At 44.6% G+C, this 25,718-nt stretch overlaps 1 protein-coding gene and 1 long non-coding RNA gene across 2 annotated transcripts in view; both read left to right on the top strand.

The window, feature by feature from the left end:
- Positions 1-18,056, top strand: part of LOC120032110 (ankyrin repeat and sterile alpha motif domain-containing protein 1B-like) — a 100,986-nt gene extending 82,930 nt beyond the window's left edge. Inside the window, exons 10-11 of the mRNA XM_038978052.1 lie at positions 17,291-17,958; positions 18,051-18,056. Coding sequence (XP_038833980.1) covers positions 17,291-17,958; positions 18,051-18,056 — 674 coding nt within the window. The remainder of the gene's footprint in view (positions 1-17,290; positions 17,959-18,050) is intronic.
- Positions 18,057-18,309: 253 nt separating this feature from the next.
- On the top strand, positions 18,310-24,988 carry LOC120032135. The gene is made up of 3 exons (XR_005473786.1): positions 18,310-18,413; positions 22,879-22,957; positions 24,882-24,988. It is a non-coding gene; the product is annotated as an uncharacterized LOC120032135 (long non-coding RNA).
- The last annotated feature ends 730 nt before the right edge of the window (positions 24,989-25,718 follow it).

Here is a 25,718-nt window from a genome sequence, read left to right as displayed (position 1 = left end):
TGTGTGTGTGTGTGTGTGTGTGTGTGTGTGTGTGTGTGTGTGTGTGTGTGTGTGTGTGTGTGTGTGTGTGTGTGTGTGTGTGTGTGTGTGTGTGTGTGTGTGCGTGTCTGTAAGTATGTGCGTGCGTGTATGTATGTGTGATGTTGCTTTCAAATGCAGCTCAAACATAGAACATGTAAGAATGATTAATAGCCATTGAATTCTACCGTGCAAATACTGTATACTCTGCGTTATAGGGAAATAATGCACGCTCTAGAATGCCCTTCAAGCCAATCAGAAACAAGTATTCAACAATGCCATGGTACAACCTCACCTGAGTTTAATAGACCGTCCTCAGGTGTAGTAATTAGCTATCAATAGAATCAAGACACTCCCACTTCTAAGGACCTACTGTAAGTCTTGCAACACACACACACACACACACAGACACCTAACACCCTTCCCCCTGGCCGTGGGCAACGGCATCTAGCTTGTGTGTGTGACTTTACTGTGTATTTCCTGTGTGTCGCAGTGATGATTACCAGGTGACGTGGCTGTCACCCACCCACATCTCACCAGAGAGGAGACAGGGGGAGAGATAAGGAGAGGTGATTAGAGGAGAGAGTAGAAGAGAGGAGAACAGTATGGCCTTCTCTTTCTCCATAGTTGTATTCAGAGAGAGAGAGACCGTGATCAAGTGTGTGTATGTGTTTATCTTTTTGTATGTGAAACAGAGGTGATTATCAGGTGTGTGTGTGTGTGTATCACGTCTCATTTGGTTATTTATGAAGAAGCAGATCAGAGGCTAGCTGCACATCCCTGGCTGTGACCCCACTGAGACCCATGGTGTCTCAGGGGACATTTCCATTTCACACCCCACACTCGTACAGGTTACCCAGTTGTACCTTCAGTTAAAGGTGCAATATACAGAAATGGCTCCGTCATTTCCTGGTTGCAAAAATTCTAGTAGTTCACCTAATTCCCGTTTATGTGACAAAACAAGCAATTCTGAGAGGGTGTAGAGAATCATTGTATTATATAAACCACTGTGAAATATCTTTTCAATAACCAAAAATATTGTATTTTCAGTTTGTTTGTAGCTGGTGTTCAAATCCGAAAGTAAAAGACGCAAAAGGAAAACTTATGAATGGGAAGCATAGAAATAGAACAGATGAACCACTTTTTAGACTTGCTTTCAATTTTGTTTATTTATTTTTTATTTAACCTTTATTTAACGAGGCAAGTCAAATTCTTATTTACAATGATGGCCTACCGGGGAACAAATGTCTTGTTCAGGGGCAGAACAACAGATTTTTACCTTGTCAGCTTGGGGATTTGATCTAGCAACCTTTCGGTTACTGACCCAACACTCTGACCACTAGGCTACCTGCCGCCCCATTCAATGAGAATGACAGATCTATAACTAACATTTCTATGTAAATTTGGTCGGGTTGCTCAAAAAGTGACATGTTGCAGCTTTAAGCAAGCAACCTTTTATAACCACAGATACAGTCACATACACTCGCACACACACGAATGTGAAAACACGCGCATGCACACACTCCATTTCCACTAGCAAACATGGCTGGCACATCAAATCTGATACATCACAACGCGCCACCAGAGAAACAACTGTCTATCTCGCTCTCTCTCTCTGCCTCTCTCTCTTCCTCTCTTTCGCCAGCATCCCTCTATCCGTCAACAGCCCCCAGGTCCAACTCCAGGAAGAGATCTGCGCCCATTTTCCTTCTTTTTTTATGCACTCTTTTTTAGGTTTTCCTCCTCTCCCCTCCTGTCCTCTACTTATTAGCTTTATAAGGTCCCTTGTGTTGTTGCCATGGCAACAGCAAGCACATGCGGCTTATACATTTACAGCTGGATACATCAAGTGGAGAGCGAGAGATGGAGAGAGATTGGGAGGAGCGAGAAAGAGGGGGGGGGGGCATTATCGAAGAGGAGAGAGGGAATGAGTGAAAGAGAATGAAAAAAGAGGGAGTATGAGGAGAGAGATGGTGAGAAAAAGAGATACAAACTATAGCAGAAGAGGGAGGGAAGGGGGAGATTGAAAGCCAGAGTGAGATAGAAGTAAATACATTTTTCCGCCCAACCATAAAAGGTCTCCTTCCTACCTTCCTGCCTCCATCCCTCTCTCATTTTTCAAAAGCTCTCCTGTGCTAGCCAAACAACTGCTCAATGCTGGATCAACACTGACCAAACATTTACACAACGTCCCCTCTGCTACAGGGTAGGTGTAAGCCACCTGCGTGGGTGGGCGGCTGAAAGCTGGCTATTTATAGCGGGAGTAGCATTAGCATCTGTAGGTGGTAGAGTGGATGTTTCAGAAGAACCTTTATGTAATGTTTTGCTAGTTTTGCTATGGCAGGCAGAGATGTTCCCTCTGGCATGTCAACACTGCAGCAGCAGGTGACTGCAGCAGCCTTAGTGTGTGTGTGTGCGCTTTTCTGTGTAAGTCTGGATTTGTTTTCTTTTGACAGAAGGACAACAGTAACATACTGTACAGCAGTGGGCTCAAACTTCATTTACTTCTCTTTTTTTCACCACAAGGTCAGGTAAACAGGATGTAAATCAACTATGTGCACAGGAAGTGCTGTAATGTAAATATGAAGTCTACAGTGGTGTGGTTGATTGCTGTCTTATTTTAGAACACCTAAAACTGCCCCTCCTTCTTTCTTAAAGATTCCTTCCTTCCTTTCTTATGCCCTTCCTTCCTTTCTTACGCCCTTCCTAGAGTTAATCAGACATCATTGAACAAGTGAAAGCCTATGGCCCCATCCAGAAACAAGCCCTTCCTCCTCCTTGTCTCAAGGACGTCTTTAACCCAGTGGGCTTGATTGATTGATTCAAAGAGAATGCACTTTTACAAATCTGTGTGCAAATTCACGTCCCCCCCCCACACACACACACACACACACACAAACAAACACAGACACACACACACACCACACACACATACAAGTACAGACACACATGGCCGTGGCCCCGCTCTCCGGGGGGGAGTTGGGATATGCAAAAAACACATTTCCATTTCACACCTCGCGCTCGTACAGGTTACCCAGTTGTACATGCAGCGAAACAGGACAAATAAATATAAGAACTCACAGGGGCAGCAAGGACTCCAAAGACCGCCATTAATCCTGGACACACACCATCAATCCCTTTGGTCGCTTGTGGCTCTTTTAGCCTCTGTGCGTGTGTGTATTTGTACCAACGAGTATGTGTGTTCGTGCATGTAGGTGAGTGACTCCTCCATCTTGGCCTGTACACCATGTTCTGAAGAGACCGGAATAGACCAGTGTTTTATGGGACTTTGATTGTCCTCACTTATATTCAATTATGTGACTGCCCCTCCAATTGTCACCGCACTCTACCTCTGGCTGCTGTGTGGCTAGGTGTAGAAAATCACACAGTGTACACCTCCTTTGAATGAGGCAGTCAATTAAAGGTACGCTTCACAAGATGACATCATCACACACAACAGACAATAACATCAGCAGAATGAAAATCTGACCAAGACTGACGCTATTGGCTTTCTCCAATGGGGGCGTATCTCAACGAGGAAGATGGGTGTGAATTCTGTGGATGTGAGTGAGCACCAAGGAAGAGAGAGCCCCCAGCTAGCACGGAGACAGTAATAAAGCAGTGCTGTTATCTCCCACTGAGATTCTAATGAAGAGTTTTATTAAAGAGAACCGGACCCTTTTTGATCACACGTTCCCTCTAAAGAAACGTTTGTTTTGTCAAGCTGCGCTTCCCGCACCGTTTTCTGCTCTGTCCATGATTTTGTAATTACAGTAAGCAGGGTTCGGATTGGTCTATATCATGTGTGTGTATTTGGGGCTGATGTATGGATTCATCCATTCCTAGACTAATTACTAACTGACCTGCCTGTCTGCCCCTCATTTCAACGTCTCATTTTCAATTACATTTGGTTGAGTTGTCAACTAACGTGAATTACACGTGAAATCAACAAGAACAATTCACCATGTCATTGGATTTAGGTTGAAAGTTAGGTGAAAAAAATTGGAATTTCCCTTACTTTGATGCCTCTTTGCAAATCCAATCAGTTTTCCACATTGATTCAATGTCACTACATTGAATTTTGTTTGTTGAAATGACGTGGAAACAGCGTTGAGTCAACCAGTTTTTGCCTAATGGGTCTCTTCTTCTTCCCTCTATCTTTCTCTCCCACATGTATTGAGGAACAAAAGAGGACTCCTCTGTCGTTCTCTCTCTTTTGTCTCTCTGTAATCTTCCTCTGAGGTGTCTTTATGGACTGACTGACTCCAGGTTATGGTGACTCATGTCTAGAGCCTCTGACAGTAGAACAGAATAGAGGGCAGTTCAGTAGAGTAGAGAGGAATGGAACTCTTCCACAGAGGACATTCCAACCCCTTCACACATCTCAAACCATCAGGCAAAGCTCGAGGTTTTCTATGCTAACCAACGCATGGCAAAGACCTTCAAGAGAAAAACAACAGTCGTCGAACTGATATAGAAGTAGATATGTACAGAACGCAATAGTATAGAACAAAACAATGTACGGCCGGACAGGGCAGGTTAAGGTAGAAAAGATTAAAACCAACTTGTGGAGAATAGAATAGCAGTGTGTCAGTGACTGCCCGACATTCCTCTATGATGTTGTGGTACACGTAGCTCTCTGTCTCCCCCTGAGGCACTGTCCGTGGATGGTTTAATTGAATGCTTAATGAACATTGGCCGGGCCCAGCAGTGTCATTAAGAGACTCCACCGATAACCTTTAAACCACCAATGGGAAGGCACTGCACAGAACCCACACATATTATCTTCAGGGCACACACACATTCCCATAGGCATGTACAGGGTCTTCAGAAAGTATTCACACCCCTTGATATTTCCAAAATGTTTCTATGTTACAGCCTGGTTTTAAAATGAAGTGAATTTAGATTGTTTGGGGTCATTGGCCTACACACAGTACCCCATAATGTCAAAGTGGAATTATGTTTTTCAAAATGTTTTACAAATGAATTATAAACAAAAAGCTGAAATGTAATGGGTCAGTAAGTATTCAACCTCTTTGTTATGGTAAGCCTAAATAAGTTCAGGAGTAAAATTGTACTTAGCAAGTCACATATGAAGATGCATTGACTCACTCTGTGTACAATAATAGTGTTTAACATGATTTGTGAATGTCTACCTCAGCTCTGTACCCCACACACAGGTACTTCAGTCAAGCAGTGAATTTCAAACACAGATTCTACCACAAAGACCAAGGAGGTTTTTTAATGCCTCGCAAAGAAAGGCACCTATTGGTAAATGGGTCAAAATTTTAAAAAAGCAGAAATTGAATATCAGCAGGACGATAACCTAAACCAAAAGGCCAAATCTACATTGTTGCTTACAGTTACTTACCAAAAAGATAGTGAATGTTCCTGAGTGGCCAAGTTACAAATGTTGACTTAAATCTGCTGAAAATCTATTGAGAGACTTGAAAATGGTTGTCTAGCAATGATCAGCAACCAATTTGACAGAGATTGAAGAATTTTGAAAAGAATGTTGCACAATCCAGGTGTGGAAAGCTCTCAGAGCTGTAATCGCTGCCAAAGGTGCTTCTACAAAGTATTGACTCAGGGGTGTGAATACTTATGTAAATGAGATGTTTCTGTATTTCATTTTCAATACATTTTCTAAAATTAAAAAATAAATGTTTTCACTTTGTCATTATGTGGTATTGTGTGTAGATGTGTGAGGAAACAATGTTATTTAATCCATGTTGAATTCAGGCTGTAGCAACATGTGGATTAAGTCCAGGGGAATGAATACTTTCTGAAAGCACTGTATTCAGTGTACATACTGTATTCTAGTCACGGGGCGGCAGGGTAGCCTAGTGGTTAGAGCGTTGGACTAGTAACCGAAAGGTTGCAAATTCAAATCCCCGAGCTGACAAGGTACAAATCTGTCGTTCTGCCCCTGAACAGGCAGTTAACCCACTGTTCCTAGGCCGTCATTGAAAATAAGAATTTGTTCTTAACTGACTTGCCTAGTTAAATAAAGGTTAAATAAAATAAAAATGTAACACTGGTCACTTTAATAACGTTTACATACAAAACACACCTTTTATATGTATGTGTGTGTGTGTATATATATATTCTGGTCTCTGACATTGATCGTTCTGATATTTCTTAATTTTTATGGATTAAGTGTATTTTATTTTTATTCACTTAGCTACAGGATGTATTTGTGTTTGAAAGATAGAGATTGTGTGTCTGTTGCGTGTCTTGTGTGGCAATGTAATATTAATTGTCTCTTTTACATCATCCCCCAAAATCTAACTCTTGTTCCTTACATCGCTCGACGACAAAACGGGTTACCCACTGCCAGTGGGAGATAAACGGGTTGCCGTGGTGATGTCCTAGCATACATAGAGCAAGATTGAAAGTGTGAATTCAATATCTCCTCACAATCCCTGTGGTTCCCCTTTCGGTCTAGGTAGTCTAGATCGATTCTCAGGGCTATCACACATGAAAGAATGTAGCCTACACAACAACAAGAGTCTACTTTCATCTTTCTTCTCCCCCCTGAGGTGACTGGTGCTGCTATGGAAGACCTGTTTACATCTGTTAGCGAGACGCTAGCACTTCAAATGGAAGATATGTATTGCTTTTAGCATGTAACGCTAGAACTTTGTTGCAGGCTAGGTTATGGCTTTTTAATGTTTCTAGCTAAGGCACTAGCTCTGGGTGCTAACAAAAGCCTCAGAGCTCAAATAAGACCAAGGAATTCCTGCTATATTAGCAGAAGTCTCTCACTTAGAAGACCTTTTTACATCAAGTAGCTTGTTAGTGTAGCATTAGCCAAGCACCATTAGCCTAGCGTAAGGCTGCAGCAGAACAAAGCAAATCATAATTCATAAAGCAGCCAGGCAGGCCCCTTTCATCTAAAGGATGACAGACACGTCTGATATTGCTCTGTAGTTTTAATAAGCTCAACGAGTCGCCGCGCCCGAGATATAAAAATAAACAAGATTGTATCAGATGTTGTCCCCCCCCCTAGACAGGATAACACCCCAATGTATTAGACATTTAATGAAATTGAGCGTGTGCATGTCTACTGGTATGTGAAAGCATGTCTGGGGTTTTCTCTATGGACTGACAGAACTCATATTGTGTTGATTTTTGTTGTTGATAGAATGTCTTTTGAAAAAACCTTTGAGATCATTTGATCAGTGTCATTCCATGGTGAAGAGTCAGTGTATCAATCTTGTAGCACAGTCACAGTTCTAGAAACAGCCAAAACTGTTCGGAGAATCAACTGGATTTTTGGTCACTGCAATCTTTTTGTGATTATGGGAGTTGTGATTGTGGGTGTATTGGTCATTGCTGCTGACTTGCACCAGAGACTCAATATTCCCTCGTAGGCAATATTATTCTCAATGTAGTATATCTACTGCTATAATACTTTCCTATAGTCCTCTCGTTCTCACTCACACTCTCTCATGCTCTCTTTCTATCTCTCTCACACACAATCTTGACTTATTTTTTCACTCTGTCTGTCTCCATCCCCTGCCCTCTTGTGAACTGTCAGTCTCCACCCCGTGCCCTCTTGTGATCTGTCAGTCTCCACCCCGTGCCCTCTTGTGAACTGTCTGTCTCTACCCCCTGCCCTTTGTGATCTGTCTGTCACTTAGTTCCCCCATCATTTACTCCCTCCTGTCTCTCTCTCTGTCTCTCCCACCTATCCCTCTCTGTCTCTCCCTCCTGTCTCTCTCTGTCTCTCCCTCCTTTCTCTCTCTGTCTCTCCCTCCTGTCTCTTTCTGTCTCTCCCTCCTGTCTCTTTCTGTCTCTCCCTCCTGTCTCTTTCTGTCTCTCCCTCCTGTCTCTCTCTGTCTCTCCCTCCTGTCTCTTTCTGTCTCTCCCTCCTGTCTCTTTCTGTCTCTCTCTCCTGTCTCTTTCTGTCTCTCCCTCCTGTCTCTCTGTCTCTCCCTCCTTCCAGCCCAGTGTCGCTCCGACAGCAGCCTCAGAGTAATGGAGGTCTATACTTGGCAGGAAACGGGTGGCTGCTCAGTACGGCGCCGTAAACATTTGTTAACAAGCAATTAAACGTGTCCTCTTTAATCCCGCTGGGGCTGGGGCATGCAATCGCTCACAACACCTGCCCAGGACAGAGGAGAACAGGTGAGGGAAGAGGGCAGGACAGGAAGAGTGAGGAGAAAAGGGCATTCTCTCGCCTTTTTTTTCCATCATCCCTTTTCATCCTTCTCTTTCCTGTAAGAGTGGTAGAATAATATTATTGTGGGTGGGAGGGTCATGGAAGAGAAGGCCATTATGTGGTGATTTAACTCCGTTTCTGGAATTGTAAATACATTACAGTAAGAGCCTGCAGTTGTCTGACTCACACACATGGGCGAGCACTTACACACACATTAATACACATACGTTACCGTGGTAAACTGTCAACAGGAAGACTACGCGTGCGTGCGTGTGTGTGTGTGCGCCTATGCATGTACCGCGAGGTATGCATAGTAAGACTTGGTGTGTACTTGTAGACTGTGTGTGTACGTGTAAGACGGGGTGTGCACTTGTAAGACTGGGTGTGCACTTGTAAGACTGGGTGTGCACTTGTAAGCATATTTCAGTAGTGTGAGTCAGTATGTGAAGCAGGTAAGACACACACACACAGACGACAGAATAAAGAGAGAGAGATTTGTCTATCCAAGTTGAGGTCTCGCTCTCCTTCATCTGACTCATGCTGTGTTTATATGGATGGATCATTTTTGATTCCGGGCTGAACAGTAGTTTGCTCCTCTCCTCCCTACGTGTGTGGATCGTTTTTCCTTTACCTCTGTTCACCTCTGCTGTTCTTTCTACTGTTTCTAGATCAACTGTTACCCATCTCTCTCTCTCTCTCTCGCTCGCTCGCTCTTTCTCTTTCTTTCTCTTTCTCCCCCGATGATTTGATTTAAGGGGCTTTTTTGGCAACTGAAATAGATAATGAACAAAAGTGAAATAAACAATAAAAGATGGACAGTAAGCATTACACTCACAATAGTTCCAAAGGAATAGAGACATTTCTAATGTCATATGATGTCTATGTACAGTGTTGTAACGATTTACAAAAAGTTAAGTACAAAAGGGAAAATAAATCAACATAAATATGGGTTGTATTTACAATGGTGTTTGTTCTTCACTGGTTGCCCTTTTCTTGTGGCAACAGGACACAAATGTATCTGCTGTGGTATTTCACCCAATAGACATGGGAGTTTATCAAAATTGGGTTTGTTTTCAAATTCTTTGTGGGTCTGTGTAATCTGAGGGAAATATGTGTCTCTAATATGGTCATACATTGGGCAGGAGGGTAGGAAGTGCAGCTCAGTTTCCACCTCATTTTGTGGGCAGTGGGCACATAGGCAGATCTGGCTCTCAAGAGAAGACGGGCTATGGCGGCCTTTCTCAATAGCAAGGCTATGCTCACTGAGTCTGTACATAGCTTTCCTTCATTTTGGGTCAGTCACAGTGGTCAGGTATCCTGCCACTGTGTACTCTCTGTTTAGGGCCAAATAGCATTCTAGTTTGCTCAGTTTTTTTTTGTTCATTCTTTCCTATGTGTCAAGTAATTATCTTTTTGTTTTCTCATGATTTGGTTGAGTCTAATTGTGTTGCTGTCCTGGGGGTCAGTTGTACATGGAGGATGTTTTTGCAGAAAACTGCATGCAGAGTCTCAATTTGGTTTTTGTCCAATTTTTGAGAATTTTTGTTTTGTGAGCGGACCCCAGACCTCACGACCATAAAAGGCAATGGGTTCTATAACTGATTCAAGTATTTTTAACCAGATCCTAATAGGTATGTTGAATTTGATGTTCCTTTTGATGGGGTAGAAGGCCCTTCTCTCAGATCGTTCACAGCTTTGTGGAAGTTACTTCTGGTGCTGATGTTTAGGCTGAGGTATGTATCGTTTTTTGTGTGCTCTAGGGCAACGGTGTCTAGATGGAAATTGTATTTGTGGTCCTGACAACGGGACCTTTTTTGGAACACCATTATTTATGTCTTACTGAGAATTACTGTCAGGGCCCGGGTCTGACAGAATGTGTGCAGAAGATCTAGGTGCTGCTGTAAGCCCTCCTTGGTTGGTGACAGAAGCACCAGATCATCAGCAAACAGTAGACATTTGACTTCAGATTCTAGTAGGGTGAGGCCGGGTGCTGCAGACTGTTCTAGTGCCCTCGCCAATTTGTTGATATATCTGTTAAAGAGGGTGGGGCTCAAGCTGCATCCCTGTTTGACCCCACGGCCCTCTGGAAAGAAATGTGTTATTGCCCATTTTTAACTGCACACTTGTTGTTTGTGTACATAGATTTTATAATGTTGTATGTTTTTCCCCGAACACCACTTTCCATCAATTAGTACAGAAGACCTTCATGCCATATTGAGTCAAAAGCTTTTTGGAAATCAACAAAGCATGAGAAGACTTTGCCTTTGTTTTGGTTTGTTTGTTTGTCAATTAGGGAGTCCAGGGGGAATATGTGGTCTGTCGTATGGTAATTTGGGAAAAAGCCAATTTGACATTTGCTCAGTACATTGTTTTCAGTGAGGAAATGTACAAGTCTGCTGTTAATGATAATGCAGAGTATTTTCCAAAGGTTGCTTTGATGCATATCCCACAGTAATTATTGGGGTCAAATTTGTCTCCACTTTTGTGGATTGGGGTGATCAGTCCTTGCTTCCACATATTAGGGAAGGTGCCAGAGCTGAGGATGATGTTAAAGAGTTTAAGTATAGCCAATTAGAATTTGTGGTCTGTATATTTGATCATTTCATTGAGGATACCATCAACACCACAGGCTTTTTTGGGTTGGAGGGTTTGTATTTTGTCCTGTAGTTCATTCAATGTAATTGGAGAATCCAGTGGGTTCTGGTAGTCTTTAATAGTTGATAATAAGATGTTTATTTGATCATGTATATGTTTTCTCTGTTTGTTCTTTGTTATAGAGGCAAAAAGATTGGAGAAGTATTTTATCCACATCTCCGTTTTGGATAGATAACTCTTCATGTTGTTATTTATTTAGTATGTTCCAATTTTCCCAGAAGTGGTTTGATTCTATGGATTCTTCAATTACATTGAGCTGATTTCTGACGTGCTGTTCCTTCTTTTTACGTGGTGTATTTCTGTATTATTTTAATGATTCTTGCTCTCTTGCTCTGTCTGTCTGTCTGTCTGTCTGTCTGTCTGTCTGTCTGTCTGTCTGTCTGTCTCGCTCCCTCTGTCTCGCTCCCTCTGTCTCGCTCCCTCTGTCTCGCTCCCTCTGTCTCGCTCCCTCTGTCTCGCTCCCTCTGTCTCGCTCTCTCTCTCGCTCTCTCTCTTTCTGTTGTCTGTCTCTCGTCTTCCTTATCTCTCTCCCACTTGAATTGTTTTCTCCTGCTCTCTCTCGCTCTCTCTATTGCTCTCTCTCTCGCTGTCTCTCTCTCTCTTGCTCTGTGAGTGTTAGTGATGTGATGCTTATCAGTGGAGGGGCTGGCACACAGTCTTAACATACTCTGACAACAGCCAGGAAGACAGAGCATTGCCCACTGAGACACACAGATGCGCACACACAAACCACTGCTCTCTCGCTCTCTCAATTCAATTCAATTGACTTTATTGACATGGCAAGTTCATTATTACTTACATTGTCAAAGTATACATATAGAAAAATAAAAATATTTGTTATATATATATAAAATGTATATATATATTTATATATAAATAAATAAATGGTGGGACCAACAGCAATAATAATAGTAGTAGTGGACATGGGATTACCATTAACAACAACTACAACAAGAATATTGTCAGATTCTCCCCAGGGAGATGTGGGTGTGGAGTCAGACGCAGGAGAAAGCAAGTTCCGAAAAGGGCGTTTATTTAACAAGTCCAAATAACAGGGAACCGGACTTCAACAGTAGCCTCAAAAACCACTCTGGGGAAACCCACCTGTTACACAGAACCCAAGAACACGCAACCCAAAACTAACGGACAGCAAACGAAACAACCCCGCACAAAACCCAGAGGAAATGGCGAGATTTAAATACCCCCTAATAAACCAAATAGAGCACAGGTGAAACACAAAACAGACAAAACCAAAAGAAAAGGAAAAAGGATCGGTGGCAGCTAGTAGACCGGCGACGACGACCGCCGAGCACCACCCGAACAGGGGTGGAAGTCGTGACAAATATTAATCAGAACAACAATACATTAAAGCAATGGTAGTAGACCAGTGTCAACATGACTGAGAAGACACATGACATGGTATGAAAGACAAAACAAAACAAGATGGGAAATATTATCGACATTACATTGCACTTTTCACTGGCTGTCCCTCAGGTTGTGGCAGGATGACACATGTTTGGCTGCCAAAACTGCACATTTTTGTTTTTCACCCAATAAATATTTGATTTTTTTCTTCATCTTTTATAGTTTCAAATTCTTTGTATTGAATTATAATTTTGGGAAAGAAATATTCTCTTAGGTCTGAGTATTTGTCACAGTGTAATAGGAAATGCAGCCCTGTCTCTACCTCTCCCCTGTAGCAGAGTGAGCACAGCCTGTCCTCTCTGGGCAGCCAGGTTTGTCTGTGATGACCGGTCTCTATAGCCAGACTGTGCTCACTGAGTCTGTACCTAGTCAATGTTTTCCGTCAGATAGTCTGCCACCATGTACTGTCTGTTTAGAGCCAAATAGCATTGAAGTTTACTTTGATTTTTTGTGGTGTCTTTCCAATAGGTGATATATTTTTCTTTTTGTTTTGTGATGATTTGGTTGGGCCAGATTTTCTGAGTGCTGTCCTGAGGCTCTATGGGGTTGGTTTGGGTTAGTGAACTGAGCCTCAGAACCAGCTGGCTGAGGGGACTCTTCTCTGGTTTCATCTCTTGACATTGTAGAGCTGTGTGATGGAATGTTTTGGGGTCACTTGTTTTTAGATGGTTGTAAAATTTTATGGCTCTTTTTTCTATTCGAATGAGGAGGGGGTATTGTCCCAATTCTGCTCTACATGCGTTATTTTGAGTTTTTCTTTGCACTTGCAATACAGTCTTGCAAAACTCTGCATGCAGTATTTCGATTGGATGTTTGTCCCATTTGGTAAATTCATTTTTAGAGAGTGGACCCCATACTTCACTGCCATATAGAGCAATTGGTTCTATAACTGAGCCAGATTCTAATTGGAATTTCGATTTTATTGTTCCTTTTAATGGCATAGAATGCTCTTCTTGGTTTGTCTCTCAGCTCATTCACAGCCATGTGAAAGCTGCTGACATTTAGTCCTAGATATGTGTAGTTTTTGGTGTGTTCTAATAGAACTGTGTCCAAATAGAATTTATATTTATCATCCTGATTTCCAGACCTTTTTTGGAACATCATTATATTTGGGTTTTTTAGGTTAACGGTCAGAGCCCAGGTCTGACAGAACCTGTGAAGACGATCTAGGTGCTGCTGTAACCCCTCTTTAGTGGGAGACAGCAGCACCAGGTCATCTGCGTACAGCAGACTCTCTCTCTCTCTCTTTCTCTCTCTCTGTCTCTGTCTCTCTCGCCCTGTCTCTCTCGCCCTGTCTCTCTCGCCCTGTCTCTCTCGCCCTGTCTCTCTCGCCCTGTCTCTCTCGCCCTGTCTCTCTCGCCCTGTCTCTCTCGCCCTGTCTCTCTCGCCCTGTCTCTCTCGCTCTGTCTCTATATACTGTATATATACAGTTCATTCTGAAAGTATTCAGACCCCTTGACTTCTACATTTTGTTACGTTTTAGCCTTATTCTAAAATGTATTAGAATATTGATTAGAATTGCCAAGAGACTCGAAATTGAGCTCAGGTGCATCCTGTTTCCATTGGTCATCCTTGAGATGTTTCTATAACGTGATTGGAGTCCACCTGTGGTAAATTCAATTGATTGGACATGATTTGGAAAGGCACACACCTGTCTATATAAGGTCCCACAGTTGACAGTGCATGTCAGAGCAAAAACCAAGCCATGATGTCGAAGGAATTGTCCATAGAGTTCCGAGACAGGAGGCACAGATCTGGGGAAGGGTACCAAAACATTTCTGCAGCATTGAAGGTCCCCAAGAACACAGTGGCCTCCATCGTTCTTAAATGGAAGAAGTTTGAAACCACCAAGACTCTTCCTAGAGCTGGCCGCTCGGCCAAACTGAGCAATCGGGGGAGGAGAGTCTTGGTCAGGGAAGTGACCATGAACCCGATGGTCACCCTGACAGAGCTCCAGAGTTCCTCTGTGGAAAGGGGAGAACCTTCCAGAAGGACAACCATCTCTGAGGCACTCCACCAGTCAGGCCTTTATGGTAGAGTGGCCTGACGGAAGCCCCTCCTCAGTAAAAGGCACATGACAGCCCCCTAAAGGACTCTCAGACCATGAGACACAAGATTCTCAGGTCTGATGAAACCAAGATTGAAATCTTTGGCCTGACTGCCAAGCATCACGGCTGGAGGAAACATGGTGGTGGCAGCATCATGCTGTGGGGATGTTTTTCACCAACAGGGACTGGGAGACTAGTCTGGATTGAAGGAACGATGAATGAAGCAAGGTACAGAGAGATCCTTGATGAAAACCTGCTCCAGAGCGCTGAGGATCTCGGTCCTTCCAACAGGTCAACGACCCTAAGCACACAGCCAAGACAACGCAGGAGTGTCTGAAGTCTCTGAATGTCCTTGAGTGGCCCAGCCAGAGCCCGGACTTGAACCCGATCGAACATCTCTAGAGAGACTTGAAAATAGCTGTGCAGCGACGCTCCCCATCCAACCTGACAGAGCTTGAGAGGATCTGCAGAGAAGAATGGGAGAAACTCCACAAATACAGGTGTGACAAACTTGTAGCTTCATACCCAAGATGACTCAAAGCTGTCATCGATGCCAAGGTGCTTCAACAAAGTACTGCGTAAAGGGTCTGAATACTTATGTAAATGTGATATTTCAGATTTAAAATGTTTTATATACACATTTTCTAAAATGTCTAAAATTCTGTTTTTCCTTTGTCATTATGGGGTATTGTGTATACTGCCCTACCTAGAAGAAAGGCAGTAACTGCTCATTTGGTCGAAAATTAGTTCGTTATTTTTGCCAAATTAAATACATGCTTAATCATGTGGACAAGTATCCTTCCTCTATTGTATTGTGTTTTGGAGAAAATGGGGGGGTCATATTAGCAGTAACTGCATAAAGTTGCTGTGAAACCAAGGTAAATAAAAGCCATTTTTCTCAGATCCACTCTATGAACAGTTGCTGTCTCTTTGCTTGGTAGGGCCGTATAGATTGACGAGGCAAAATAACAATTTAATCCATTTTAGAATAAGGCTGTAATGTAACAAAATGTGGAAAAGGTCAAGGGGTCTGAATACTTTGTGAATACACTGTGTTCATACACACACACACACACACATACACACCAGTCCTTCATCCATTTGCTGGCGCCAGCATCTCCCCTGATGTATCCAGCTAATGACTAATCTTTTTATGTATTTATAGATTATAAGATGCATATGTGCATAACATTTATCCAATCATATTATTATAACCAACAGACTCAACGTGAGATCCAGTAACATGCAGTCTCCCTCTCAGAGCTTTACTGTGTAATTATCTGTGTATCCACCATGGTACTGTGTAATTATCTGTGTATCCACCATGGTACTGTGTAATTATCTGTGTATCCACCATGGTACTGTGTAAATGTCTGGATCCACCATGGTACTGTTTAATTATCTGTGTATCCACCATGGTACTGTGTAAATGTCTGTGGATCCACCATGGTACTGCGTAATTATCTGTGTATCCACCATGGTACTGTGTAAATGTCGGTGGATCCACCATGGTACTGTGTAAATGTATGTGTATACACCATGGTACTGTGTAAATGTCTGTGTATCCACCATGGTATTATACTTGGTTATACACACACACACACACACACACACACACACACACACACACACACACACAGACCATGTTGTCCTGCTGATCATAGTTTTGCTCACTGATAATACACACACTGATACACACAGCTCTGTTTGGCTGCATACCTGTTTGTCTGTTTATTGAGTTTAATCTCTCTCAAATCTCATTATGAATCTGTGGTCAATATTGGAGTAGGGCATTGAGTGTATGAAAAGAATGGACAATAAAGCTTTAGCAATTTGAATTGGAGGAAAATGTACTCAGCGACCTCAGGATGACACTGTACGTGCACGAAGACTAAATAGAACACTGTACACCATCCCCGGGCAGAATCACACACATACATAGATATACGGGCCAGCTCTCTTTCTGAGTTAGACCAGAAAGACTCTCCTCTCTCTGTCTCCTAATCCCTCTTTCACCCCACTGCACACAGACAGTGGCTGTCTCTCTCAAAGCATCCATTTGGCTCTAAGTACACCTCAACGAACTCAGTCAATGGGCCAGACACACTTATACATCACACACGTGCGCTCTCTCTCTCTCTCTCTCTCCCTCTCTCTCTCTCTTTCTCTCTCTCTCTTTCTCTCTCTCTCTCTCTCTCTCTCTCTCTCTCTCTCTCTCTCTCTCTCTCTCTCTCCTTTCTTTCTTTCTTTCTTTCTTTCTTTCTTTCTTTCTTTCTTTCTTTCTTTCTTTCTTTCTTTCTTTCTTTCTTTCTTTCTTTCTTTCTTTCTTTCTTTCTTTCTTTCTTTCTTTCTTTCTTTCTTTCTTTCTTTCTTTCTTGGGTGATGTCTTAAAATAAATGTTTACTTTCTCTCCCACATCACCCTCCCCTCTCTTGCCTTCTATTATTCGGTCTCTCTCTCTCTCTTCCTCTCTCTCTTTTCTCTCTCACACACACATACATGAACACACACACAGTGATGTTGACCAGGCAGCCGTGTCAGACCTGTGTCAGGAGTTGTGTGGTGTGTACCGTAGGAGCCTGCATCTTGACAGGGCAACAGCAGATGTATGTGTTCCCTCTAACATTCTTCTCTCTGTCTCTCTTTAGTTTTTTTACCTTTATTTTAACTCTCTGTTAATCCTGATTCTGATGTGTTTTTCTAGTTGTTTTAACATACTGTAGATCCTCTGTATTGCTGTGTGTTTTTCTAGATTGGTATGGATATGGTATGGTTATGGTGTGGTGTGGTTATGCTATGGGTGTGGTGCACCTTTTACTGTCTCCATGTTAGCACGAGCGAGAGAGAGAGAGAGAGGGAGATCTCGTAAGATTGGTTACTGTGTGCAACCAATCTGTGGGTCTGTGTATGTATGTTGGATCTGGAATGTGTGTGTGGTGCACTCCAACATTAACTTGTGTGTGTTGTCTCTCCTCAGACGACGGGCCGTACCAGCAAAACCCTCCCCCCGCCTCTTCCAATACACTCCCACTACCAGATGACCGACGACAGAGCCTCGTCCCCGTAGAGTTCGCCGGCCTCCTCCACGGCTCCTCGCCGGCCTGCGAGACGCCCGACACACCCTACCACCTCTACACCTCCAACACCAACCCCAAAGCCCGAAAACACACCCCCTCGGACCCCCACACCAGCCCGGTAACCACGCTCGGTAACCACGGCAATCTCGCTTCGGTAACCCAGCCCTTTGAATTAGGAATTGGACTGCCACCGCCCCTCATTATCCCTCACACAGGAAACGAGGCGTTGGCTCTGAAGTCCCCCAAAGACCCCCTCAAAGACGACAGACCCCCCAAACCTCAGGTAGTCTATCGCACCATTTTCCACACCCGGGTAAACCAGAACCCCCAGAGCGCCTCGCCCTCCTCCTCCTCCTCGCCATATGGTTGGAACGGGGAGGCGGTGGTGGTGAGGGGGGGTGTGTCGGGAGCTGGCGGACCCAGGGAGGGGACACCGGCTACTGGATACGAGGACAGGGCCTTTACCCTGGGCAGGATGAGATCCATACCTCGCAGTGTGCTGGACCTAAAGCTCTCCAAGTCACTGTCCAAGTCTGACTCCAACCTGGTGGCTGTGTCGCCCATACAGGTACGTTCTGTTGTCGTGTTTATATCCCATTTTAATGGAGAAACAGTGCTGTTATTTTGACCATTCCCTCTTTATCTTGTGTGAAATGTCAGGTGTAATATTAATTGCGGTTAAAAGTACAGCCCCAGGCTTATTACACTGAGAGGGTGGGTCTTGGTAAATGTAACCGTTTGTTTGTTTGTTTACCATTGGGGGAATGACTGTTACAGAACCTCACCTTAGAATTTGCTTCAAGCCACAGACAGTTGTCCAACTTGATAAATGATATTGATCCAATTGATGGATCCATTGTTAAACGTAGATGTAATGGACAGTGTGTTGACTGTCTCTTTCAGGAGGAGTACCACTGGGGGTCGGGGGCTGGGGGCCAGGGGCCGAGAGGAAGCCCAGGGGACACCGCCAGTCCTGGGGGCCAGCTAGAGAGAACACCCTCCTTCACTGCTGAATGGGAGGAGGTGAGAGAAGCACGCGCTGTGGCTTTCAGTCAGATAGAAATGTCATGTCTAGAACTTAAAGAACAAATGATTTGACGTGGTCTATTAAGACGTGGTCAATTATCTGTGAGTCTGTTCTACACAATTAGTTTCTGGTCCAAGAGAAAAACAACAGGAATGTCCAGGTTACTTTACTTTCTCTTCTGTAAAGTAAAAAAAAAAAGATGAGAGGAAATTAAGAAAAGAGAGGAGATTGAATAAGAAAAAAGGTATGAAAAATGCATGCAGAGATAGAGAGATAGAGAGATGGAGAGATGGAGAGATGCAGCGATGGAGAGATGGAAAGTAAAGGCATCCCAAGAAAAGTGTGTGTGTGTGTGTGTGTGTGTGTGTGTGTGTGTGTGTGTGTGTGTGTGTGTGTGTGTGTGTGTGTGTGTGTGTGTGTGTGTGTGTGTGTGTGTGTGTGTGTGTGTGTGTGTGTGTGTGTGTCCGCCCGGGGGTGGTGTACGGGTGGTGGTAAAGTCCCTCTGACATACTTTTAAGCATGATTGTGATCCATGTGTTTATTTCCATTGTTGAGAAATATTATACACACTGACTCACAGCCAAATGATCTTCTGATCACACTATTCACACACACACCACCACTAATGCTTTTCTTGGGTGTGTTTGGAGAGGTGACCGATGTTAAGATATGCAGGAAAAGGAGTCCAGCTTCATATCCAGGAACACACCCAGGAACACACCCAGGAACACACCCAGGAACACACACAGGAACACACCCAGGAACACACCCAGGAACACACCCAGGAACACACCCAGGAACACACCCAGGAACACACACAGGAACACACCCAGGAACACACCCAGGAACACACCCAGGAACACACCCAGGAACACACACAGGAACACACCCAGGAACACACCCAGGAACACACCCAGGAACACACCCAGGAACACACCCAGGAACACACCCAGGAACACACCCAGGAACACACACAGGAACACACACAGGAACACACCCAGGAACACACACAGGAACACACCCAGGAACACACCCAGGAACACACCCAGGAACACACCCAGGAACACACCCAGGAACACACCCAGGAACACACCCATGAACACACCCAGGAACACACCCAGGAACACACCCAGGAACACACCCACGTTAAGCCACCTCTTCCTTACACATATGATCAGCCTATACAATTCATTAGAAAGATATCAACCTCACTAATTGCCACTTTACAGTCCAAAACATCATCATTAGTGTAGAGCCTTGTTCTAGACTGGATTCTGCACTCCTGAACATAGCAACAAAACATGTAAGCTGATTGGCTAATATAATGGGTGTGTTTGACATGTGTGATCTAATTGATGTGTTTGATCATATGGCTTTTTCACATGCTGTATAGTAGGACTGTGATGATCCCAGTTTTTCACATGCTGTATAGTAGGACTGTGATGATCCCAGTTTTTCACATGCTGTATAGTAGGACTGTGATGATCCCAGTTTTTCACATGCTGTATAGTAGGACTGTGATGATCCCAGTGTTTCGTTCATTAGCGATGGTTTGCCATACATTGCACACGCCATACAATTCTATAGAGGCTGAATGATGATGATAAATGACCTACAGATTCTTCTATTAATCTGCAGCAATTATACAGAGAAGGGTCATATTTAATTACCTACTTCGGGAAAACAGAATGGGAGCGCTGGGAAAAGAAAGGAAATCCACACTTTATATAGAAAACTATGTGGACACCTATTCAAATGAGTAGATTTGTCTATTTCAGCCACACCTGACAGGTGTATAAAATCGAGCACACAGCCACGCAATCTCCATAGACAAACATTGGCAGTAGAATGGCCTTACTGAAGCGCTCAGTGACTTTCAACGTGGCACCGTCATAGGATCCCACCTTTCCAACAAGTCAGTTTGTCAAATTTCTGCTCTGCTAGAGCTGCCCTGGTCAACTGTGAGGGGTGTTATAGTCAAGTGGAAACGTCTAGGAGCAACAATGGCTGAGCCACAAAGTGGTAGGACACACAAGCTCACAGAACGGGACCGCTGAAGCATGAAGCGCGTAAAACTTCTATTCCTCAGTTGCAACACTCACTACTGAGTTCCAAACTGACTCTGGAAGCAACGTCAGCACAAGAACTGTTTGTCAGGAGCTTCATGAAGTGGGTTTCCATGGCCGAGCAGCCACACACAAGCCTAAGATCACCATGCGTAATGGCAAGCGGCGGCTAGAGTGGTGTAAAGCTCACTGCCATTGGAGCAGTGGAAACGCGTTCTCTGGAGTGATGAATCACGCTCACCATCTGGCATTCCGACGGACAAATCTGGGTTTGGCGGAGAACGCTACCAGGAGAACGCTATCTGCCGAAGGCATAGTGCCAACTGTAAAGTTTGGTGGAGGAGGAATAATGGTCTGGGGTTGTTTTTCATGGTTTGGGCTCCTTAGTTCCAGTGAAGGGAAATCTTAATGCTACAGCATACAATGACATTCTAGATGATTATGTGCTTCCAACTTTGTGGCAACAGGTGTGGAAGAACTTGACTGGCCTGCACAGTGCCATGACCTCAACCCCTTCAAACACCTTTGGGATGAATTGGAACGCCGACTGCCAGCCAGTCCTAATCACCCAACATCAGTGCCCCACCTCACAAATGATCTTGTGGCTGAATGGAAGCAAGTTCCCCCAGCAATGTTCCAACATCTACTGGAAAGCCTCCCAGAAGATTGGAGCCTGTTATAACAGCAAAGGGGGGACCAACTCCATATTAATGCCCATGATTTTGGAATGAGATGTTTGACTAGCAGGTGTCCACATACTTTTGGTCATGTTGTGTATTTGTTCTATTTTGGGAAGAAATGCAAGAGACCGTTCTGCTATAAGCAAGAGGATGGCCACAAGGGAAGGCTCACTAAAGAACTGTATGTACTTATATGGATAGTGCTCTTAAACAGGCAATCTGCTGTTGATGCATCCATTTTTGGACTTAGAAATCAATTATATGTACCCATTTGATTCTTGAAGAATATAACTCATAAACGCCTCATGAGCTTAGTTCAACTGTCATACCCCATCAGAACCCAGAATATAAGCTTGTTTTACTCCAGTGTTTGTAAACAAATGAAATGTAACAAGTAGGTTATAGCCTCAAATGGTAGGGCTGTGATGGTTAATGGTTAATGATAGTTTTAAAATGGTTAAAACTATCATTTTGATATCTGTTCAGTCCATAGGTCTTTCTATGAATTGAAGTGGTTATAGTTCTCTAGCCCCAATCCCTCAGCTTCTTACAGAAACAGTGGCGGGAAGAACGCTTTGTAATTGTTTCAGCTGCAGATTTCTCCTTGAAATTACAAAATTACTGTTTTCCTGACCCTGAATATGATGCAATGCTGTAAACAAGTGTAGGCTACATGAGATCCATTCACTCTTAGCTATGTTGCTAACTTAGTGATCTATTGCTTTTGTACTCAAACCCAATGTGGAAATCCCAATTTTCCCATTCCATAGACTACTTTAAAATGAGGAATTGTGTAATTTGGGGGAGCTCTCTGATCTTAGATCAGTGAGTCAGCAATCATGTAGTAGCCCCCATAGGCAGTCATTGAGCCTGTCAGATGTATGGTGCTGCGCAGCACAGTTGAGTGCTTAACAGCAGGTCTAGGGTCAGATTCCTGCTGTGGAATCCTACTGTAGACGAGTTTAAAGGCAGACAGAGGCTTCTGAAGCCATAACCTAGATGGTTACTCTTTCTCTCTCTTTCATGCTTTTCCATCCATCTTCTCCCCTCCTTTCTCTCCCTCCCCTTCTTCCTCCAAATCTCCCCCTTTCCTCCTTCAGTCTCCTCTGTCCTCCTCGCTTGTCAACTCAATAAAATTCAAAGGTGATTGATTGCCATTCATTAGAATTTATAACGACCATGTCACCAATATACATATAGGCAGCTAGAGATACAGCAAGAACATTTTCTAAATTGCAACTCTCTGTCTTCTCTCTCTTCTCTCGCTTCTCTCCTCTCTCCTCTTCTCTCTTCTCTCTTCTCTCTTCTCTCCTCTCTCTCCTCTCTTCTCTCTCTTCTCTCTCCTCTCTCTTCTCTCCTCTCTTCTCTCTCCTCTCTTCTCTCCTCTCTCTTCTCTCCTCTCTCTTCTCTCTCTTCTCTCTCTTCTCTCCTCTCTCCTCTCTCTCCTCTCTCTTCTCTCTCTTCTCTCCTCTCTCTCCTCTCTTCTCTCTCTCCTCTCTTCTCTCTCTTCTCTCTTCTCTCCTCTCTTCTCTCTCCTCTTCTCTCCTCTCTCCTCTCTCTCCTCTCTTTTCTCTCCTCTCTCTTCTCTCCTCTCTCTCCTCTCTTCTCTCTCTCCTCTCTTCTCTCTCTTCTCTCTTCTCTCTTCTCTCCTCTCTTCTCTCTCTTCTCTCCTCTCTCTCCTCTCTCTCCTCACTTTTCTCCTTCTCTCCATTCAGATTGATAAGATAATGAGCTCCATTGGGGCTGGCATCAGCACTGGCACGAGCTCAGAAGGGATCAAGGAGAATAATGCAGGTAAACAGATAGTCAGAAACTGCACTGAACTGAAATCCCCAGCTTCCATCCTTTCTCCTCTATCTCATTCTCTCCCTCCTGCCTCCTCCCTCTTTCCTCCTCAGTTCTGTCTCATTCCCACTTGTCCTTCTCTCACCTCTCTCTCCTCCTTCTCTTTCCTTCTATCTTCCCCCTTCTTTCCCCATCCTCCTGCCTCCTCTCTCACCTCTCTCTCCTCCTTCTCTTTCCCTCTATCTTCCCCCTTCTTTCCCCATCCTCCTGCCTCCTCTCTCACCTCTCTCTCCTCCTTCTCTTTCCCTCTATCTTCCCCCTTCTTTCCCCATCCTCCTGCCTCCTCTCTCACCTCTCTCTCCTCCTTCTCTTTCCCTCTATCTTCCCCCTTCTTTCCCCATAGTCCTGCCTCCTCTCTCACCTCTCTCTCCTCCTTCTCTTTCCCTCTATCTTCCCCCTTCTTTCCCCATCCTCCTGCCTCCTCTCTCTCTCTCTCCTCCTTCTCTTTCCCTCTATCTTCCCCCTTCTTTCCCCATCCTCCTGCCTCCTCTCTCACCTCTCTCTCCTCCTTCTCTTTCCCTCTATCTTCCCCCTTCTTTCCCCATCCTCCTGCCTCCTCTCTCACCTCTCTCTCCTCCTTCTCTTTCCCTCTATCTTCCCCCTTCTTTCCCCATCCTCCTGCCTCCTCTCTCTCTCTCTCTCTCTCCCCCTTCTCTTTCCCTCTATCTTCCCCCTTCTTTCCCCATCCTCCTGCCTCCCCCCCCCTCTCTCTCTCTCTCTCTCTCTATTTCCCCTGATCTCTATCCTCCCGCCTCTCCTCTCCTGTGCATGTGAAGCATTCCCTTACCATGGTAACCACTTTGAGAAATGCTGTTTGCGCTATGTGCTAAACCTGCTGTCTCCCACCAACGCACATGCACCCGCACCCACATTGTGTATGTTGGGGCAGCTCAGCTCTCAGACAAAGAGGCTCATCTGATGCAAGGCACTGAGATAGAGGGAGGGGGAGAGAGAGAGGGGGAGAAAGAGAAGGAGGGGAGAGAGATATCGACGGAGAGAGAGAAGGGAAAGGAAGCAATAGAGGGAGAACCAAGAAAAGAGCGAGAGAGAAAGAAGGGAGAGCAGAGAGATCGAGGGAGAGAGAGTGAGTGAGAAACTGGAGTAGGGAGGGAGGATAGAAAGAGGAGGGAGAATGGGAGAGGAAGGCAGAGTGGAGAGAGAGAGCGGGGGAGAGCGAGAGAGAGAGAGAGAAGGCTGCAGAAAGCATCCAGTTGAGTGTGGGAGTACTTGATAAAGAGAATTCTACCAAGCAGGCAGCTCTCCCTATCTCCTTCTCTCTCTCTCTCTCTCTCTCGTTCCTGCTCAGACACACACGCACGCACACACTCGTACACATACACAAGCGAGGCGAACAGGCAGGCAGGAGCAACAGCTGAGAGCGTGAAAGGAAAGCAGCAGCAAGACACACGCATCTATCGGATCTATCTTACCACCAGCCTCTGCACCCTCTCTCTCATGGATCTTACCCCCAGGACGGCACCTCTTCTCTGGATCTAACCCTAGCCCTCTCCCCTCTTTTCCAAATCCCTGGATCTACCTCCAACCACCCTAAACTTATCCCTCTACCCCCCTTGTGCCCCAGCACCCTAGCATGCTTCGCCCCTCCATCCTCACCCCTCAGCCATGCTCATAACCCTCAGCCAAGCCTAACCCCAACCCCAACCCCCATCATCCAACCCCCCCATCCATCCTACCATCCTCCCCTTCTCTTTCCCCTCTCCTCCACACTCTTCCTCTACCATGGCGAGCTCGTTCGACAGCCACATTGCCCGCAACATGATGTGGCAGTGCCAGCTCTCCCAGCCCGACTGCCGGTGTTACCGGGTGGATGGCTACTCCCTCCTGAAGCGTCTGCCCCTTCACCCCCTCATAGGTCCCCGGTGCCCCATGCAGTCTGTGGGCCAATGGCTGGACAGCATTGGACTGGTCCAATACGAGAACCACCTACTGGCCAACGGCTTCGACAACGTGCAGTTTATGGTGAGTGGAGAAGGGGAGGAGAGAGGGGAGAGGAGAGGGGGAGTGGGGGAGAAAGGAAGTTGTCTAGATTTTTTACTTGTGTTTTTGTTGGGTTTGTGTCGTTTTCTTGGTTTTCTGGTGGGTTTTGTGTCTTCTATAATTTATCTATCTCAACCTCTCTTTATCTCTCCTTCTCTTCTACCCTCTCTTGATCTCTCCTTCTCTTCTACCCTCTGTCTTTATCTCTCCTTCTCTTCTACTCTCTCTCTTTATCTCTCCTTCTCTTCTACCCTCTCTTTATCTCTCCTTCTCTCTCTATCTCTCCTTCTCTTCTACCCTCTCTCTTTATCTCTCCTTCTCTTCTACCCCTCTATCTCTCCTCCTCTTCTACCCTCTCTTTATCTCTCCTTCTCTTCTACCCTCTCTTTATCTCTCCTTCTCTTCTATCCTCTCTCTTTATCTCTCCTTCTCTTCTATCCTCTCTCTTTATCTCTCCTCTTCTATCCTCTCTCTTTATCTCTCCTTCTCTTCTACCCTCTCTTTATCTCTCCTTCTCTTCTACCCTCTCTCTTTATCTCTCCTTCTCTTCTACCCTCTCTTTATCTCTCCTTCTCTTCTGTCCTCTCTCTTTATCTCTTCTCTTCTGTCCTCTCTCTTTACCGCTCATTCTCTTCTACCCTCTCTTTATCTCTCCTTCTCTTCTACCCTCTCTTTATCTCTCCTTCTCTTCTATCCTCTCTCTTTATCTCTC

This window comes from Salvelinus namaycush, chromosome 38 (assembly GCF_016432855.1).
Source record: "Salvelinus namaycush isolate Seneca chromosome 38, SaNama_1.0, whole genome shotgun sequence".
In the NCBI taxonomy this organism is placed as follows: Eukaryota; Metazoa; Chordata; class Actinopteri; order Salmoniformes; family Salmonidae; genus Salvelinus; species Salvelinus namaycush.
The sequence above is the reverse complement of the archived record's forward strand: the minus strand, read 5'-3'. Positions and strand labels throughout refer to the sequence as shown.